We start from the raw sequence: 20,523 nt of genomic DNA, 5'->3' as shown, positions 1-20,523 counted from the left end.
GACATGGGGCATGGAGAACTAATATATTTAGAATAAACACAAATCATTTTCTTGTACAGACTTCTCATTAAATGTGGTTACCTCTGCTACCTCCTTCAATCCCACAAAAATGACAATAAATAATTTTTAAAGTTATAAAGACAAAGAGAAAAAGAGGCTAGAAGATTCAAGCAAGAGATGTCAACAAAATTTTGGAAGCTGCAAAGCAGACAGAGAAGTAGAAAGTGACTTATCAGACAAGGGAAATCTGAAACCTAGAATCTGCAGGGAGGAAGCCAAAACTGAATCAACCAGGTACCTGTGAGTCTGGGGGTAACCCCAAACAGGAAGACTGTTGAAGTCTGCATAAGGAGTAGTTAAGGTCCCCACCCTATAGGCACACTGCACCTCCTAGACTTTGACAGAACTGTTGTTCCCTACTTACAGAAATGCCACCAGGATAATAGCCTGGGGATACCTAGCTAAGCAGGTATGCGCACACTGGAAGTGAAAGCTCTTTATTGAAATGAGGAGTAGGCCAGCCCCCACTCCAGAATGCTTGCAGTAACACTTACACCTCCCAGGATTTCCCTCTCTGGGGAAACTGGCCCAAGAGGAAAAAAAAATATTCAACGTAACGTAAAACAAAAAGTTTAATTAAGCAATACGGCAGGAGCTCTGAACAACAGGGTTGCTGGTTAGATTCCCACATGGGCCAGTGAGCTGTGCCCTCCACAACTAGACTGAAGACAAGCTGCCGCTGAGCTGCTGGAGGGGCGGCCGGATGGCTCAGTTGGTTAGAACACAAGCTCTCAACACAAAGGTTGCTGGTTCAATTCCCACATGGGATGGTGGGCTGCACCCCCTGCAACTGAAAATTGAAAACGGCAACTGGACTTGGAGCTGAGCTGCACCCTCCACAACTAGATTAAAGGACAACAACTTGGAGCTGATGGGCCCTGAAGAAACACACTGTTCCCCAATATTCCCCAATAAAAAAAATAAAAAAAAGAACTAGCTAAAAAAAAAAGTCAAAGCAATAGGAAACAGAGGAGAAAAGACAAGTAAATCAGAGTAGCAATGGCGGTGACAAACATCCAAATACCAGGAGTTCCACAAAAAAGAAAAATAAGAAAATGGATGCGAGAAAAAATATTAAAGCAATAATGTTAACGATGTCCTGGAACTGAATGATACGAGCTTCCAGAGTAGAGACCTACCAAATGTCCTACGAAGTGTTTGGGGCCCAAAATACAATGAATGAAAAAAGGACCTACCATCAATGCACATCAACATGAAATTTCTCAGCACCAGGGATTGAGGGAAGACCCTAAAAGCTTTTGGGGTGGAGGGGAGTCAAGCAGAAAGGATCAGGAGTTAAAATGGCACTGAACTCAAAAGAAATACTGGAGGCTATCATTTTGAAGAAAAGTTATGTTCAACCAGAAATTATATACCTAAGCCAATAACAACACACAGACAAAAAATAAATTTGCTTTCATTGAAACAAAGCAACAAAATGGCACATCAATAACAAAGTAGGAACAAGATTTTAAAAAACTTTTAAAATAAGCTTTCAAAACTATATCCAAAATTCCTTAAAATGTCACCAAAACAGTAAGTTAGAAACAAACAAAAACAAAACATCTACCGTCCTGCCTTTTTGAATACAGAAAGTACACAGATTCACTTGTCCAACCAATTTTACAGCAGTGACTGTGGTCTCATCTATAAAAGTGATTAGAAAAGTGAAAGTACTATTTGTGTTTAAAATGTGTATGTGGATCTTTAAACCCCTTTAAATATTCTAAAGATTATTGTACATCCACCAAGCCAAGAGCTTGGGTAAGAGAGAAGAGCAAAGAACAGAGCAAAGACCAAAATCAACCAAACAAACAAAAACAAAACCCCCTGGGAACAAAAGTCTCTTTAACGCGTTGCGTACAGATCACGAGAATCTTCGTTTTTTTCTGAGCCATGCATTAAGGGTGGTAACGAGAATTCTCGTTTTTACTGTTGACTCTTTTTACTTTGCACATTGAATTTTTTGTGTTTCGTTAATAACAAATTTATTGAATTATTTGTGTTTCGTTAATAACAAATTTATTGAATTATTTGTGTTTCGTTAATAACAAAGGAAGCTGCTTTCTGCAGTATCACACCAGGAGGGATTACTAACATCATAGGTGAGTAAATCCTAAAAAATTCCACAGAAAAATAATAAATGACATAGAAGCATTTACGCTTTAAAGAGAAGAGTGCATTTTAAAGTAGTTTCTTTTAAAAACCTGCCAGAACAGAGCGGTATGAGGGATTTAAACCCCGACGTTCGCAACGTGTTAAAAAAACTTAAGGAGTTCCCTGCAAGCTCTTCCTGAAACCAGGAAGTCTCAAGTGCCTTGACCCTACGTCTTTAAACTCTTACCAGTTTCTCCAGTCACTGCCTTGACCAGAATCTATACAGGCCAGAAAAACTCTAACCACAACAATCAGGATTTAAAAGCCTGACCTTTAAACTAAATCAAGAGTTTTGATCTGAAATATTCAGAAAAGGTTGTTGAGTCCCGCAACACACCCAAGAAATGATTCAGACCATAAATTCACTTCTATTGTGGCAAAGTTTACTTACACATTTGAACCAACAGGGTATTGTAGCACATAATATGCTTAATACAGAGCCAGGTACAAAATGTTAGCTGTTCCTGCTATTACTGTCATTACCACTTCAAACTGAAGGAAAGCAAACTATTACTGAAAGAGTGACTCCAAATATCTACCAACATACCCCATTAAAAAACAAGCACCAGAAGAGATCTAAAGTAAATCTCGTAACACATAATACCAACTAGACATAACTGAAGTCCATGGATAAAACCGTACTTCTTAGTTCACATGTACTGTAAAAACAATGTGAAGTCATCACAGCTATTAAAATTCTGGCTATCTCAACTTCTCCAAATTACATTTAGAATTACCTCTATCCAAGGTGGATATACCCTGCGTCTGAGCACAATCAGGCCATATTTCAATCTTGAAGTCTCAAACGCTTCACATTTGCTAAATAATTCACCTAAATAACCAACAACCTGACTGTTAGAAATACCAGTCATGTCAAAGAAGCATATTAGTAGCAACTTCTCTGTGATTCTGACCTGGACGCTTGTGGGGGCCTCTGTGATGTCAAGTTTGTTGAACTGTCAAGTTCAGTACTTCTGCCTGGAAATATTATGTTCATTAACAGTCACTACACTTCCACAAAATGCACTATATCCAGTGCCATAAATGTCAAGTCTTCATTGGTTTTTATTTTCAAATACATGATATCAGTCTTTTCTAATATTTCCATGGTATCCAAATCTCCTTCTGAATAATTAAACTTGACTATTAGTTTATCATTTTTTTAATGGTCGTGGTGGTTTAAGAAAAAAAAAAACCTATAAATTCTTTGAGTCTCCTCCATCAAGAGGTGGAGTCTAATTATCCCCCCTCAAATATGAGCCTATGACTTGCTGCTTGAGAAATGAGGCAGAGCGACTCTACCTGACTTCTAAGTCTATGTCATAAAAAGGCTTTCCACCTGACTCTTTCTTGGGACACATGCCTTTGAAACTCTGAGCTGCCACAGAAGTCTGGCTACCTCGAAGCCAGGCCGAGACCACACACACACAGAGGTAGAGATGTCTGAGGAGCCAGCTGTTTGAGTCTTCTAGATGACTCAAGCCACCATGTGACTGCAACTGCAAATGAAACCTGTAGTAAGAACCAACTATTGTCAATCCCCAGAAATAGTAAATGATTGTTGTTTTACACCATTAAGTATAGAGTGGTTTATTATATAGCAATAAAAAACCAGAATAATGATCAAAAAACACCTCAACATTTTCTTTGGTCCTAGTTCTACCGGTATATGAATAGGCTCACTTATGCTTCATTTGTGGTATCTTCCTTACCAGTTTCCTTTAACTGTGCTAAGTTTAAAAAATCAAAACTTTGTGTTACCTACATCTGTGAACTTCCTTAAACATTTACTACAAGTCTTATTTATAAATCTATTTAACTTTAGACTCATCAGAACAGTAAATCTTTGCTCAAAATAAAAGCCAATCTTTATATAAACATAAGCAAAAATCCCACACTTCTAGTATATACAACACTGTATAGTAACTAATACAACACTGACAGGCCAACTCTCCTGCCAATCACCCAGGTCATATATCCTGATAGAATGTTCTCATTTCCTCATCTCTGCCGTCAGGAGATTGTATAAAGAACAAAAGCTGACAAGGCCAAAACCTTCACCAGCCACTGACCTCTCATTAAATGGGCTCCAAACACCCCTGTAAGTTTAACAAGTGCACAACCTGGCCTATCACTTCCACATCATTTGAAGTCAAGCTGTTGCTGATCGTAGGGTGTTTTCTGACAATAAAATGTAATCCAGTGCAAAATATGTGCAAAGTGAAACTGCAAATCTTGAAAAAGATGCAAGATTTCATAAGGTCTAGGTAAAGTAACTCTGGAAAATTCATCACACACACACACACCACTGACAAATGAAAATTATACAGAGACTAAAAGTTAATGAAGGGCCGGCCCGGTGGCTCAGGCGGTTAGAGCTCCGTGCTCCTAACTCCGAAGGCTGCCGGTTCAATTCCCACATGGGCCAGTGGGCTCTCAACCACAAGGTTGCCAGTTCAACTCCTCGAGTCCCGCAAGGGATGGTGGGCTCTGCGCCCTGCAACTAAGATTGAACACGGCACCTTGAGCTGAGCTGCCTCCTGGAGGGCTCAGTTGGTTGGAGTGTGGGCTCTCAACCACAAGGTTGCCAGTTCAACTCCTCGAGTCCCACAAGGGATGGTGGGCTCTGCCCCCTGCAACTAAGATTGAACAAGGCACCTTGAGCTGAGCTGCCTCCCGGATGGCTCAGTTGGTTGGAGCGCATCCTCTGAACCACAAGGTTGCCAGTTCGACTCCCGCAAGGGATGGTGGGCTGTGCCCCCTGCAACTAGCAACAGCAACTGGACCTGGAGCTGAGCTGCGCCCTCTACAACTAAGACTGAAAGAACAACTTCACTTGGAAAAAAGGCCTGGAAGTACACACTGTTCCCCAATAAAGTCCTGTTCCCCCCCACCCCAAAAAAAAAAAAAAAAAGTTAATGAAAATTGAAAACAATGACACAATTATGCTTCAAAAGAGAATGATTTTAATATTTCAACAACTAAGTGCTGCCCTTGGAAAAAACTTCAAATATTTTTATAAAAATGATTCCATGACAAAATTCTAATGAAGCTCAATGTGTGAACCTTGACTGAATTCTGGTTTGAAAAAACCCAAATATTATATACAGACTTTTTGAGGACAAGTGGAGAAAAGAGAAAATCAGTGGCTACTGGATGGTATTAGGGAATTCTTATTAATTTTCTAAGGTGTTGATAATAGTATGGTGATTGTACAGAAGGTCCATACTCTTAGGAGATACAAGCACATTTTAAATTTAATCAAGTTAAACAGGTAAAGATAAAGCATCATAATGGCTGCAACTTCCAAACAGTTCAACAAAGTTACATTTGTATACGTATGCATGTATATTTTGCAAATTTGAAAAAAATGTTAAGAATTACTGAATCTAAGAGGTCAAATTTTACAATTGGACAAGATGTTAACAATTACTGAATCTAAATAATTCATTGCTCATTTTTTCAACTTTTCTGTCTACCTGAAAATGCTTACAATAGAATAGAGGGGGGGGGAAATCAACCTCACCAAAAAAATACATTCTCTCTCTCTCTGTCTCTCAGATCACCATTTAAGGAAGCCCTCCTGCATGGAGCATAGAGGGGGAAATGTCAAGTGATGTTATAATGTGATGTTTTTCAATGTGATTGGAATAGCGCATGCCAAAATCCATACGCTTAATTCATTCTTTATTCTAAAGATTGGAAATAGTTGTAAGAACTAATTTTTATTAAAATACGTTACTTTGCTTACTTTTGAAGCTCAGTTTAATTTAATAAAAATATAAACTAACATCCATGAGGTATGCAAAGACTACATGGGGCCTGTCTTCAGAGCACCCACCTCTCAGGTCTCCCAGTGGCACTCTCAGGCTCAGACTGAGAATACTCAACAAACAATAGTTAACTCAGTGGGTCTTCCCATCCTTTCTGATTACATTTTTTAGTAAGAATACATTTTAAATAGATGTAACATATTGAAGTTAAACACCACTCATTTCAAAGGAAATATTTCACAAGTAGTCACATACTAAAAGCATGTAACTAGAAGGTAAACTCCACAAGGGCAGGAATTTTTGCCTCTTTTGTTCACTGATGTAGCCCAAGTATCTGGCCCCAAACAAGCCCTTAATAAATATGTGCTGATGAAGAGAGGGAGGGAGGAAGGGAAACTTTAAGTCAAATTTTTTAAAAAGCTTTCTGATAGTTTCATTTATATTTAAGTTATGATGAAAATTCTGATCAATTTACTATGGGGAAAATGTGCTTAAATTTGACCACAATGTTTTTTTTACAAGCTATCTTCCCCCTGGTTGAACTGTGACTATAAAATGGAAATGATAAATTCTTGTCCAAAATCCAAAAGTCTTTCATTACACATCGTTCCTTTGGGGCAGGGCTGTGAACAAATATTCTGCAAGCTCAAGTCAGAAATGATGCCCACGTACCTGATCCTAACGAGCTTTGTTCAATATCACAACTCAAGATAAAATTTTTAAAATAATAAATCTATTTATAGAATTACCCCTTGGTTAGTTTTACACAAAGAATTATATTTCCTGTAAGACGTTTCTAGAGAAAAAAATTTTTAATGAAATTAAATCAGTATTCTTTATTCAGTGCTTTTCATGTTCTTTCTTGTTTTACGTGGATAACTAAACTAAAACACTTTCCTAGTGATTTATTCTTTTTCTGTTATTAAAACAACACTCATATAGAAGTATATGTTAAAACATATTAAGAGACAGCAAAAGTAATCACCCATAACCCAGAGACAAGTACACTGTCATTTTCTTTCAGCACTTCTTAAGAAACTTTTGTCTTTAACATGGTTAAGACCATGGCCTGTCCTATCTCGGTGATATTATTGGCCCATCCGCAGGATTTGTAGTGTTTTCCCAAAAGCAATGAAGCATTTGAACTGAACCATCCATCAAAGCTTGTTTGTCCTCATTAACAATAGCAAACACCCACAACCTGGCTGGGCAGAGGTGAAGGACACGATTTGTAGTCATGAAATCAAACAACTGGCCTAAACTAGGATGGAACTCACACCCTTTACTGTACTGGTTCAGTTACTCCAAGTCTAACCCACTAAAATAACGAGTCATAGATTTATTGTATCACGATAATACCAAGCTCATTTATTTTATCACAATAATTACCAAGATAGTTAACAGGGAATCCTTTTCTACAAGAAAACTTCAGCTGACTTGAAACGCTATGTACTTGTTCTAAGCACTCTGGGCTCCCCTTAGCTCCTGAGATGTACTACACTCTCACCTTAAGGTCTTCACACCTGCAGTCCCTTCTTCATAGAAAGCTCCTCCAGTGTGAAAGCTGTGCCCTGTATCACACAGCTCCCCCACCGGCACCTCGTATTTAGAATCCTGACCCCCCTTTTAAACATTTCTTCTTCCAGTGAGCTTTCCTTCTTCACAAGACTGGGCTGTGTGCCTCTGGTGAAGAATCTGAACTTCCTTTCACTGCACCATAATACTGCCCTGTACTAGCTGGTCTCTCCCATAGACTAAGCTCCACCACTACACACCCAAGACCAGAACTGACGTGTAGCAGAAACCCCACAAAATTTTCTGAATTAAATGATGAGATACTATTTTAACGGCAGAAACACAGAGTGTATATACATATTAATATTAAGGCATTTATATATATTAATATGTGTGCATCAGAAAAACAAATAACTTCCCATGCTCATTCTAAAAAAAGAAAAAGGAAAAGCAATAAAGCCGAGTTAATGCAGAGTCTAGTTTTTGCCACTTAACTAATCATCTAGGCATTCCAGCCCTCAATTTCCTCAGCTATAAAATAAGAAAATCCTAAAATTCTCTTTGGTGTAAAATTTTGAACAGCTCAAAAATTACTTCCTACTCAGCAAAGTCAAATAGATTTGCAATCTACTCAAGTCAAAAAGTAATATCAATTATTAAAGCCTAACCTACAGAATGAAAATAGGCATCCTGAAAACAGACGATCAATCCCCACTGAGCACTTGATAGTACTAGGACCCCCTAAACAGCCTTCAGAAAGAGAACAGTAGCAACCCACCAGAATCAAAGGTGAGCAAACACCCCTACCCCTAGGAGGTGATATATGCAGCCAATGTGATTTTGCTTTATCATACATTATTTCAAATAAGCTCTTGCCGAATGGAACAACCTCCTCCCACTTACTTTATATGGAAAATATAACTAAAAGATAATATAACTGTACTAAATTATTTTGTGTCAAATAAAATACACCAGCCCTAGCAATTTGAAATTAAAAACGAAAAAAATCCAGAAGAGTTGAGCTGGTTTTTAAGAGCGCCCCTCCAGTTAAACAAGGTGGTAAGAGTTTAGAATATCCATGGCTTCTAAATACCCATTAGAATGAATACAAAAGGGTAGAAAAGCAAGTCTGAGGGAGGAAATAAAAATCAAATCTTAAAATGGCAAAGGTGGCCAACACATACCAAAATATAACTCATCAGATAGCACCTGAGGCCTACCAGTCACATAGATTCAAAGCTGAAATGAACGTTCAGACATCAAATACAGCCCGTCATCTTACAAATGAGTAAACTAAGACTCATTGCAGGCAACGACTTTCCCAAGATTCCACGACTGCTTATTACCGTGTTTCCCCGAAAATAAGACCTAGCCGGACCAAAATAAGACCTAATGCGTCTTTCGGAGCAAAAATTAATATAAGACCTGGTATTATATTATATTTTACTAATATTATATTATATATTGTATATTATATTATACCCAGTCTTATATTAAAATAAGACCAGGTCTTATATTAATTTTTGCTCCAAAAGACGCATTAGAGCTGATGGTCCGGCTAGGTCTTATTTTCGGGGAAACACGGTAGAAGGACCAAACCTCTAACTCCAAATCCAGTATCTTTCCAGTTCTCAAAACTCTCTCCCCATCAGGACCTGTCTGTGGTACACAAAATCTTTTGGACACACAGTAACATTCCCAAATTCTGTAAGAATTGTAATACTTGATAATGAGTCAATATCGTAAAACAAACCTTATAAGATAGGTAAAAATGTGCTACAAAACTTAAAACATTAATCAGATACATCTGAATTCAGAAATGTATTTTTTACTATCTCATCTTACCTTGAGGTTGTCAATCTGGTAGGAAATGCTAAGTCCATTAAAGTAGTTCTATCACATGAATATCTATAACCACAAATAATCTTGAAATATTTATTGGCAGTACAGTACGTGAATTTAAGTATTTTAAACAAAAATAATAACAATGAATCAGAGAACACTTGGTCTCATTTTTAAGTGTCTCTGCTACTACACCGCTCTCCTGGCAGTTCTCAAGGAGACCACAGTCCCAGCCTGTGCATGAGTAAACAGAAAGGAGCAGACTCCCCACAGAAGTTCTTCAAGAACCCCCTCTCACCTCCTTGCCAACTCCCAATATAGTCTCTTCCAGCATAAAGTCAAAGCATAAAGATGAAGCAACCTGTTTTAGCGCCCTGATGGGCCGTTATCTTCTTGTCTTCTTATCCCTAGACAATATCTTTTGCAAACAAAAAGCAAAAGAACAGAAGAAACCACCGTCTATATGTAAATTGTTCTCACACAGCGCAAGACCTCTGGACTCTCATTATCAGTATCAAATACAGGTATCTGCAATGAACCCCTGGCTGCTGACAGCATCTTCAATGCCTATGAAGGAAAATTCGTTAGGCTCAAGACAATGGAAGAGGATGAACCAGTCCCCACACACTAAAACCATCTTCAAATAAGCACCAGATTTAACCATCAGACCCTTCTTCCTGTCACTTATATTCTCTATTAGCACTTAATTCTTTTCTTTAGTTATGTCTGTCTCCGCATTAAACTGCAAACATGAGGTTGAGTCCATCAACTTTCTATCCTAATATATGTAATTTAGTTGGCAAAATTCTCATTGAATTGAGTAAGAGAGTAAAATTTATTTTCCCACTTCCCTTGTTCACTTTCCCCATTCATCAACAAAATTTAAGTAGAAGCAATCACGAACCACCAGACTCAGTTCTTCCTCCCCCTGAGCCATTCCACAATACAAAAACCCTTTCCCTACCACAATCCTAAGAGCATAGAAACTGAAGCGGGAAAACCTAAATGATCTGGCCCACTTCTCTCATTTTACACATAAGAGTTAACATTATTTATTCATGGTCAAATGGCCTGTTAGTGTCAGATAGAAAAAAGAACAAATCCCCGACCACTGTTTTCCTCCAATTTATAGTCCATTCACTATCACATCAAAGACAGACGGACTAAAAACCACTGCCTACTATATATTCCATCAATTTAAAATCATTTAAGAATACCAAGTTCTCTTTAAATCTGTGTCTTCTAATCTATTTTATCTTAGCAGAGAAAGAGTTTTCAAAAACGCATATGGGGAAAATGCTCTTTTCCATCCCTATATTTTGGCAAGGATCTGAAAAATACTTCACACAATCAAGATGTTACCACTGGATGAAGCTGGCTATTAGGTTCAGGGGACCTTGCTGCATTATTTTGCAACTTCTTGTGAGGGTGTAATTGTTTCAAAAAACTTAAAAAAAGATACATGGCACACCTACCTGATGCCACTCCCTAGGCCACTAATCTGTCACCTCACTCTTCTCCAAACTTCCCCAATGAGCAAGAAAAAGTTCCAACTTCTTCTCAACCCAAAGTTCCAAGAAGTTGGCGCAACCTAAAACACAGCAGCACCCCTGGCCGAGCACACTGTCTGAGAAGCACACATTTACTGACCAAGGAAAACTAACCTAACATGGTTCTCAAACTGTGTGCAGGCAATCCAGGGCAAATATTTACACAAGCCAAACTCGTTCACAGCTTGCTATTGGTGGGCAGATCAACTTCACTCCCCCAACTGGATTGTAACCCTATGAGCACTGACGTGTTTTTGAAAAGTTCTCCTCCCAGTATCCTACTGTTCTGCGGAGGACCTAATATTTATGTAGCTTATTTCAAATTTTAAAAATTTCGTTTGTAAAAACAAAAAAGCAAACAAAAACAAACTACTCTAGCCTCAAAGGAAAGGAAAATACCCTTTTCTCAGACAGCTACGGAACCTGCAGTCTGAGGCGGAAAGGATGGCCTGGGGTAGTGAAGAACTGGCAAGTCTGGCCCCATGGACTGTCATCAATTCATTTTAAGATGAAGAAATGTGTGCAGGAGTCTTCTATACAGTGGTCCTCAAGTTTCTGTGCTCCTGATGGTGGCCCACTTAGACACTATGAGAAGCACTATCTTAAATCAAAAAACCTCTTAATCAGGAAAAGGCACCACAATAAATGTTTTTACTACAATTTAGTTAGGTTATGTTACTCTCATAAAATATCAACATTATTGCCAGAAAAAGCTTTCCATTCAAAAATAATGGTTTACATATCATATCTAAAAACAAATGCTACCACCCTTTAAGAATGTCCTAGAATTTACCACAGACTGAATCTCTGTATCAACTGAAAAGGCTTTTTACATTCCCAGTCTTCCAAGGAGTCAAGAGGCCCTGGAGAAGAAAAGCACAAGACCAACTGCCCTGAGTCCCCACCACTCAACAGTTTTGTGAAACCAGAAACATTCTGGGATGGCCTGGGCTGGCTGCTAACCGCATACCGATTCCTGTCTCTGGATGTGGCTGTTGTATGCAGTTTTCAGTACCTCTCTGCTCCCAGAAGTGGCAGAAAGATGAGCAGCTGCCAACAAAATCAGCCCACATGTCATCTCTGACTTGCAGACTCAACCTTGCAGGCTGCCAACCTCCCCTACAGAAGACACCCATTCCTGGTTCTGCATCCTCTCAGCAGTGACAGAAACCTAACAGAATCAGTAGGAACATTTGGCAGCAATTTCTACTCATCCCTGCTGGCAACTGCAGGAGGCAAAGAAAAAGTAGTTCCTACCCCTCCCCAAAGAACCACCACAGAAACAAAAGATCACGTTGTCCACAGCAATTACTCCTTCCCCCTCCTTATTTTCTATCTATAGAGAATAATCACAACACCTGATAAGCAGGAAAAACAGCAATCACTTAAGGAAAACATCCAGGGGTTTCCAGGCGATGAAGACTTCAGTTTAAACACCACTTGAAAGCTAAGATACCTACTAAGAAATCTAAGAATGAATGTTTAAACTAGATTTGCACGCAGTTGAAGAAAAATTACTTGACTGGTTCTTCCTTTAAAGACAAAGTAGGGTTTCTATATGCAGATGATGACACAGAGCAATGACTGGACTAGTTCAACTTACTTTTGGACAGGAAACAAAGCCACTCCTACAATATAAGAAAATAGATGATGAACTGCACAAACCCAATACCCCGCCCCCAAAGTCTGTTATATAAAAAACCCTGTTTTCATCATTCAGACATTAAAATAACCCTACCATATTGTCTGATTTTTTTTTACTTTGTTCATCAAATTAACTTCCTAATCTCAAATTTGGCTTTTTCTTACGGCTTACAAAACCCATCATCCTCTACCTCTCCCATCACAGCAAGCAGGCTGTCACAAAAAAATAAATACTTTTTGGGGAATGAAAATGTTCTGTATCTTGACTGTAGTGGTGGGTACACAAATTTTGTACGCATTTGTCAAAACTCATCAAACTACATTTAAAATGGGTGAATTTTACTGTATGTAAATACTTCAATAAAGCTGATAAAACTGAGTAGAGACAGTTGAAAACATTTTATTAAGGTGAATGATGATACCATCAGAAACTGAACAAATAACATTACTTTTGCTATGCAGGTAAGACAAATCGTGTCTTAAACAAAATGAATACTCATGAAAGAACATTGATTTTTAACACTTTAGTTAGTATGCTGACAAAAAATGAGGATGTCACAAAGCATAGTTATCTATGAACTTATCACATTTCTCATTTTGAAAGAGTTTATTACCAACCATTACACTGATTCTATCCAGAAAATAATATAAAATATAATCTCATAGATTATATTTCTATAATTTCTAATAGACAAGTTCAGTTTACTAATAGCCTCGTTTCTATGTATTAGAAGAATATTGCAAACTTTTCACATGGCAATCTTATTCCTCAATGTGCCCCACGGAAAATAACTTAATTTCAAGAATCCCATCTTACCGTCATTATATAATCATTACAAGTGACTGCTGATAAAATGCTATCACACTGGAGGTTGAGAAGTGACAGTAAAGAGCTGTAAGGAGCCTTAAGAATTCCAGTGAGATGCTGCCCCTCCTTCTAAGTTTACAATCCAAATTTTCTTACTCTTAAGAATGTCAAATTTTGTAACATGTTAGAACCTAGTTAGTTTTATCAGGTAAAATTATTAAAATTGTCACTCAAAAATAAACATTTATGTGATAATAGGGAAATCTAAACAGACTGAATTTTGATATTAAGGTTTTTTTTGGTTTTTTTAAGTCTTCATCTTTGAGATACACCTTGAAGGTATATCAGTTAAATTATCTCATGGAAGGGAATAAACGGGAAAGAGGCCTGAAACCAAACTGGCCGTGAGTTGATAAATTTTGAGACTGAGTGGTAACTCTTGTATACGGCTGTTCGTCATACTGTTCTCTCTACTTTTATATGTGCTTAAAATTTTCCATAATAAAAAGCTTAAAAATAATTTTCAGAGGAAAACTTCACCATCAATTGAATTAAAAACAAACAATTCATAATCACAATGAGACAGGAGAGAAGGCTGTTTACATTTGTGCAGAATGCCAAGGTGTCAGAATGACAGAAACACAGACTAGAATTGGAGTTTGTTTTCTCAAGAAGCAGGCATGATAAAAACGGGACAAAGAAGACTTAAGCACATCCTCCTCCAACATGAAACTGCGCCCTTCAATATACCCTGTAAGATCTACTGAAGTGTAATTCGACACATTGTCCAGTGATTAAAACTTTCCTTTGGACACTATTTCCTAAATGACCTAATTGTTAGGGGAAAATTCTGACTTTTCTGAAGTTCACCCCACGATTCCTGGTTATACCCCCGTGTACCACGAAATTTCCTTCACACGTGTCTATTTACGTCAACACCCACAATTTAGTTTCTGATTTCTTGATTTATAAAATTGATCTGCCCTTCTTTGTTCTGATTTTCAATATTTTGTTTGGCTATTTCCTACCCTGTCTTTAATCTTACTTTCCTTAATCGGCTTCATTTAATCATTTTAGTTAAGCTTACCTGTCTTTTCCTGGTACAGCTGCTGTTACTATTTCCAGGTAACAATCTCCATCAAATGGTGAGATTCCCCACTGGTTTGGTGGTGACTGATGCTCTATTCCACACAGTATTAACTTGTGTGTTTTTTTTGGTGTAGCACTCTGAAATTTTAGACGGCTTTCAACTACCCACCACAACCTCAATGTGCCCCATAGAAAATAACTTTATTTCAAGAATCCCATCTACTGTCATTACATAATCACTACAAGTGACTGCTGATAAAATGCTATCACACTGGAGTTTGAGAAGTAACATGAAATCCCTGGCTCCTACTAAGAGGGCAGGGATATGCTTGAGACTTTAAAACCCAACAGTTCCAATAAAAATAAGAAGCACTTACTAAATGCCACGTTCATAGCACTTTCTATCTTTCAGCAATAATGGCACTGCTCTGTATCTTGCACTGTCCAATACGGGGCCAATCACTCCAGGTGACTGACTACAGAGCACTTGAAATGTGAACATTACTGAGAACCAAACTTTTTAATTTTAGTTCACCTTAATTAACTTCGATTTAAAGTGTCATGTTTGAGACTAATTAATATTGCTTGGATTTTTCTTCATAAAAATCATTTCCATTTAGTTTTACATCTATACAAATTCGAGATAATCCTGGACAGTTTCTCAACCACCGCACAATTTGGACAGGGTCACCTGTTGTGGGGGACTGTCGTGTGCACTGCAGGACACTTAGCAGCACCTCTGGCCTCTACCCCACAGAGCGCAGCAGCAATGCCCCAGCTGTGACAATCAAAGATGTCTCCAAACACTGCCAAATAGCCTCTGGGGAGCAAAATCGCACCCAGGTGAAAACCACTGATCTAAGACTAAGTAAGAATCTGGATTCCGCACTTGGTGCTAAGGATATTCTAGGACAATTTCTTGGGAGGTCCTGTTTTTCTATTTGAAAACCAGACTACACATAAAAACAGTTAAGAGTAACCATCTCTTCACAGTATTTTCCACAGAACCTACATTATGATCTTGGGGTTTGCCCACCCACTATCTCAACTGTTCTTCACTGACCTTGAGGTGGGTATTCTGCCTCATTCAGAACTTGAGGTGTGCTGGGGGGTGGGATGGAGGACAGAAGGCAATAAGGTTCTAAGTGGTTAAATGACTTACCTACGATAACACTGTTAATAAATACCATGTTTCCCCGAAAATAAGACCTAGCCGACTGTCAGCTCTAAAGCATCTTTTGGAGCAAAAATGAATATTAAGACCCGGTCTTATAGTAAAATAAGAATTTGGGGGAAACATGGTAGTAGGGCTGAGACGAACCCAGACTTAGGAATTCCAAATTTCAAACTCTGTCTATACTATCTTACCTCGTAGCCCTACAGCACCTAAAGGGAAAGCTCCTTAGACAAAAGCCCTTTTGATATGACCGTCTCAACCAAGACTGCTTATGACTGCACAATGCATGACAATATCAAAAAGCAAAGCTGACAGAAATACTCCACGTATAAGACAAAACAATGAGAACTGGTTTGTACTGTTACCAACCTGCATCCCCAGGACAGTGAGAAGCCATGCCTTAACCACATCACCTTAAAAAGGCCTCCCCTAACCTAGTACTAGGAAAGGGTTGAGAAGGTCAGTGCCCTGACAAAGGGCAAGAGTCAGTTTGGAGCCCTGGAGGGAGGAGTAGAGGAAAAACGGAAACCAAAACTCTAAGACAGGTGGCTGCTCTAAGGTTGGGATGCCTCAGAAACCAGAAATATCCCAGAAGACAGACCACGTGGAATAGTGCAAAGAGCCCTGGACTTTGAAAACAAAATCAGAAGACCCATCATGTGGACCTCATCTGTCAGTAGCTCACTGTGTACCCCTAGATAAATTTCATAAATCTCTAGGCCTGATTTTTCAACTCATTAGTGAAAAGACTGGTCTACTTAACTTCTTGGTCTCAGTGAGCAGGTACTTCCAGCTCTCCCCTCAACCTCAACTTGTAGAACCATGTTCTTAGTATGTTTTCTATTTTCTCTGAGGCAATGTTTTAAGCAGGAACACAGCACTAACTCAAGAAATTCACTAGAAAAAAATCAAAATGTCACAAAAGCATGGCATGGTTTCAATTCAACACAATGAATATTTCCAGAGGACCAGCCACTCAGCACCAGGGAACTTGTAATCACTCCAGGAAACCACAACCAACATCCTAGGCTCTCTGAATTCCTTTTCTCTGCCCTAGCCATCCCCACCTATATCAACTGCATTCATTATTTGGTCTCAGAGCCAAAAATTAAAGACTGAAACATACAAAAATGTGAAAAGACTACCACAGAATTACCAAGTTTGAAAACACAAAGAAAAAAAATCAGATACAACCTTTTCTTTAATGCTCTGTGTATTTTAGATATTTGAGACATCACAAGATTACACTGAACAAGATTATTTTATTTTTAACAGGATGTGGCTATTTAAAGAAAGAAAACATATTTGAAGAAAATACTGATGTTTTGAGTCCCCTAAGTTTTCTTTAACTGAGCAATTTATTTGCAGTACCACACTGCCTGTCCAATCTTACTTCTTTTTGTATAAGGAATAGTCTACCTATTTATACCTTTTTTCACGCAAAATTATTTCATTTGTGAGTATCATAGGCACATTTCTCATATAAAAATCAAGCTATAGTAGCACACGCTTTTCTATTACCAAAACTTACAAAATCTTGGTAGTTTTCATCTGAAGATGAAAATACTCTGGGCTTCTTATTCTAATTAGTTTAAAGATTCCAGAAAATCAGTATCTTTTGGGAACAGATTTTTCTCAAGCAATGCACCAGTGGGTTGTTCCTATTATACTTTACAACTAGGTATGCAATGACGCTTTCCTTTTGAAGGGGAGACAGAAGAGCTTCACCACAAGTCAAACTACTGCACTTCAAAACTCAGGGTACAGGACTGTCTCAAATGTTGCCTTCACAAATCTCAACAGACCAGACAGTTTTACTGCTACTAGATGTAACTACAGGTCCCTAAAATTTTACCGACAGCACTTTTCTATTTTTCTAAAACATCTGTTCCCCCCTACCCCAAGCACACATTTTATGATCTGAATCAAATACACTTGTCTTTTATTTCATAAAATGAAAAGATGATCTAAATATTCTTAATGTTGTATACTGACACTATAGGAATAAAAAACAAAGCTCTTTATATTAAGAATGAAAAAAGAAAACGTAGCTTTAAAAAAGATACGTTATTTATAAATTTCTCAGATTAGCTAAAGCATAAGGAATATTCAAAATTGAATCAAACTACCCAACACCACTGCAGAATAGGTTTTGGCATGCAGTCATTGAATGAACTTGTCAGGATTCTTGGTATATATAAAGTAGGACTAATATAGAAAACATGCCCTATTTCTCTGCTCCCTGGTGCAATTTTCTAAGTTACAAGATAAGTTACACTATAGGCACTACCCACTTGGTTCTGTGAATGACAACAGAGCTATCACCACCTCTAGCCTGATTCTAAAATTTACCCCCAAAAATCTTGTTAAAAATCTTTAAAAAGTTCTCTAGCGCCAGCGAAATAAAATCAGAGTAAGGATCCCTAGCAAAATGTTAAAATAAATGACTTAAAACGTCTTTCAGTATTTAAAGGAACATGTGGCAAGTCCAAGTGGTTAATATTTTCAGAAAGTATTCCAAAAGTTTCACAAACATGTTAAATACAATATGGCTACAGCAAAGATCAGAGAAATCCGAACCCAGAGCCAGAAACTAAATCGCCGGCTTTCAAATTGAAAAGCTGTCGGCCCCACCTGAGGCAGTTGGATACTTTGAGACCAAGGCCAATATCATAGCAGCAAGTTAGGCCTCTTCCTCCCTCCGGGAAGCGCATGACAAACAGGGCGTCATGCAACTTGTCACCCGGTCACTTAGCAAAAATTATATCTAACTTCAAAACTTGGGGCCAAGTGGCCTCCAATAGTCAAATGAAAGATAGTAGCGAAAGCATCGGGTAGAAGGAGTATTAAAATGCCCCACTTTCTGACCCTGTAAACATTTAGCCCATCATTAGATCCGAGTCCTAGATTCTAAGAGTTGCTTTAATGGAGGCCTCCCTCAACCTCCTCGGAGTCTGTTTTGCAACAGTGAAGGAACTTTTCCTGCTTTATCTCAGTTCCCTGAAAGCATGCGGCCCTGCAATTCAATATCCTAAACTGGCAGGGAACCGTGGAAGAGGAAGGGGAGGAATCCACGGCCAAAACAGCCGTCTTATGAAAGACCCAAAAAAAAAAGAAAGAAAAGAAAAATCATTCCTCCTCCGCCCATTGCAAACCCATCCCAGAAATTTACAGCATGTTAAGAAAAGCAGCATTGCGAACTGCAGACGTAAGTTTTCCTTTGACTCTACGCACGGTTTTCAGCTGTCAAATTACAACTCATGAAAACACTATCATTAGAATAAAAAAGGAAACAAACAAAAAAACCCCTCGCACCAGAGGGACCGGGAGCAGGAGCTGCCAGCAGCGCTTAGGGAGAAGGAGAGCAAAGCGAATCCAACCCACTTCCCCACCCCCGCCTGAATTCATCCCCTCCCCGGGCAGGCAAACCTCACTGCAGGGGCTCATATTTAATAATAATAACAATAATCATGGCGCTTCCTCCCCCACCCCCCACCGCGATCTGCCGGGAATCAGCTTCTCCCCCCTGCTCCCCCCCCCCCCGCCCCGGATCTTCAAGCTTGGCAGGTCCAAACCACCCCACCGGACACAACTCCCAGGGGCCCCAGCGAGCGCAGCCTACCCCGGGGCCCCTCGCCCCGTTTCTCCTCTTCCCTCTCTTTTTACCTCCACCATCCCCCATCCGCATTGTCTGTCTCAATTCAACTTTGGCTAATATGGATTCCTCTGGCCTGGCCCGGGCGGTAATTACAGCCCGCCCCCCCGGGAGCGATCCCCCCCCCATCTCCGCCCAGTTCAACGCGGCTCCTACGGGGCAAGGGGGGTGCAGCGCGCTTTCCCATCTACACCGTGCTCCCCCCGCGGCCCCGGGGCCCAGAAGTTTGCCCCGGAAAGGGCCTAGTCTGGGGCAGTGAGGACCTCCCCACCGTCGGCCGGCGCGTAAACACTGGCGCCCGCCCCGGCGCGGCCCCGTGGGGGAGGGAAGAGGAGGGCGGGGAGGCGCCCCTCCCCCCGCCCGCCGGCCCTATTACCTGTCATTGAGCTGGTCCTCGGTGCCCGGCAGCGGGTGAACCACGAAATGGATGGACGTCATGGTGCTTCCTTCTCGTCCTCCTCCCGAGGACGGCCCCCTCCCGCTCTCGCCCGCCCCCCCAACCCACTTCCCCTCCCCAAAACCCACTGCCGCCGCCGCCTCCCAGTTCCCAAATGGAGGGAAGCAAATGCGCAGGGGCCGCCGCTGCCCCCCTGCCGGGCGTGTGTCCACCGCCCGGCAGTCGGCGGGGCGAGAAGGACGGATCAACACGCCACCCGCTCTCCAGGCGACAGCGCACAGGACTGCGAGGCCGGCGGCCGGGACCTGGGGCGCGCCGCCGCCAGCGGCAGCGGGGCGTTGGGAGAGGGGCGACTGGGGAGGGCGGAGTGGGGCGGACTAAGGGGACGGTGTGGTCCCGGCGGCAGACGGGGTCCGGACTAGGAAGGTGGGGAGGGAGATGAGCCCGCACCGCGCGTCACTGGCGAGAAGCCGCCGCCGCCACCAGCACCGTCGCCGCCATCTTCACTTCTGCCCCAGTTTCTCCGTCTCGCAGGCTCCGCTCCCGAGCGGCGGGGGAGGGGCGAACGGAGGGAGGAGAAGGGAGGAGACCGGCGGGTGGGGGCACGGCTGCGAGGGGGCGGGGCTCCGGGAAACGGGCGGTAAGGCGCTTTGGATTGGGCCGCTCAACGTTGTCTGGCCACGGTGCTGTAAGGCGCGTGCGTATTGGTCCGTTCGGCCCCCGAGGGACAGCTCCCAGTGAGTGTTCCGGAGAGCACGTGTTAGGGAAGGAGGAGGCGGAGGGGCGCGTCCGCCCGCGCTGGTAGGGAGTCCGCCAGTAGCTTGAAAGTGTGTCCCGGGGGAGGTGGGAAGGGAGA

At 40.7% G+C, this 20,523-nt stretch overlaps 1 protein-coding gene across 6 annotated transcripts in view; it reads right to left on the bottom strand.

Moving 5' to 3' along the window:
- UBR5 (ubiquitin protein ligase E3 component n-recognin 5) overlaps positions 1-20,193 on the bottom strand; it is a 143,154-nt gene extending 122,961 nt beyond the window's left edge. For 4 of the 6 annotated variants that reach the window (XM_074316762.1, XM_074316763.1, XM_019717463.2 and 1 more), the window contains exon 1: positions 19,647-20,193. In XM_074316762.1, the coding sequence (XP_074172863.1) occupies positions 19,647-19,708 (62 nt within the window). In that variant the 5' untranslated portion in view covers positions 19,709-20,193. The remainder of the gene's footprint in view (positions 1-19,646) is intronic. The other 2 variants (XM_074316764.1, XM_019717465.2) reach the window with 1 other exon arrangement.
- Positions 20,194-20,523: the final 330 nt, after the last annotated feature.

This window comes from Rhinolophus sinicus, linkage group LG12 (assembly GCF_036562045.2).
Source record: "Rhinolophus sinicus isolate RSC01 linkage group LG12, ASM3656204v1, whole genome shotgun sequence".
Classification (NCBI taxonomy): domain Eukaryota; kingdom Metazoa; phylum Chordata; class Mammalia; order Chiroptera; family Rhinolophidae; genus Rhinolophus; species Rhinolophus sinicus.
The sequence above is the reverse complement of the archived record's forward strand: the minus strand, read 5'-3'. Positions and strand labels throughout refer to the sequence as shown.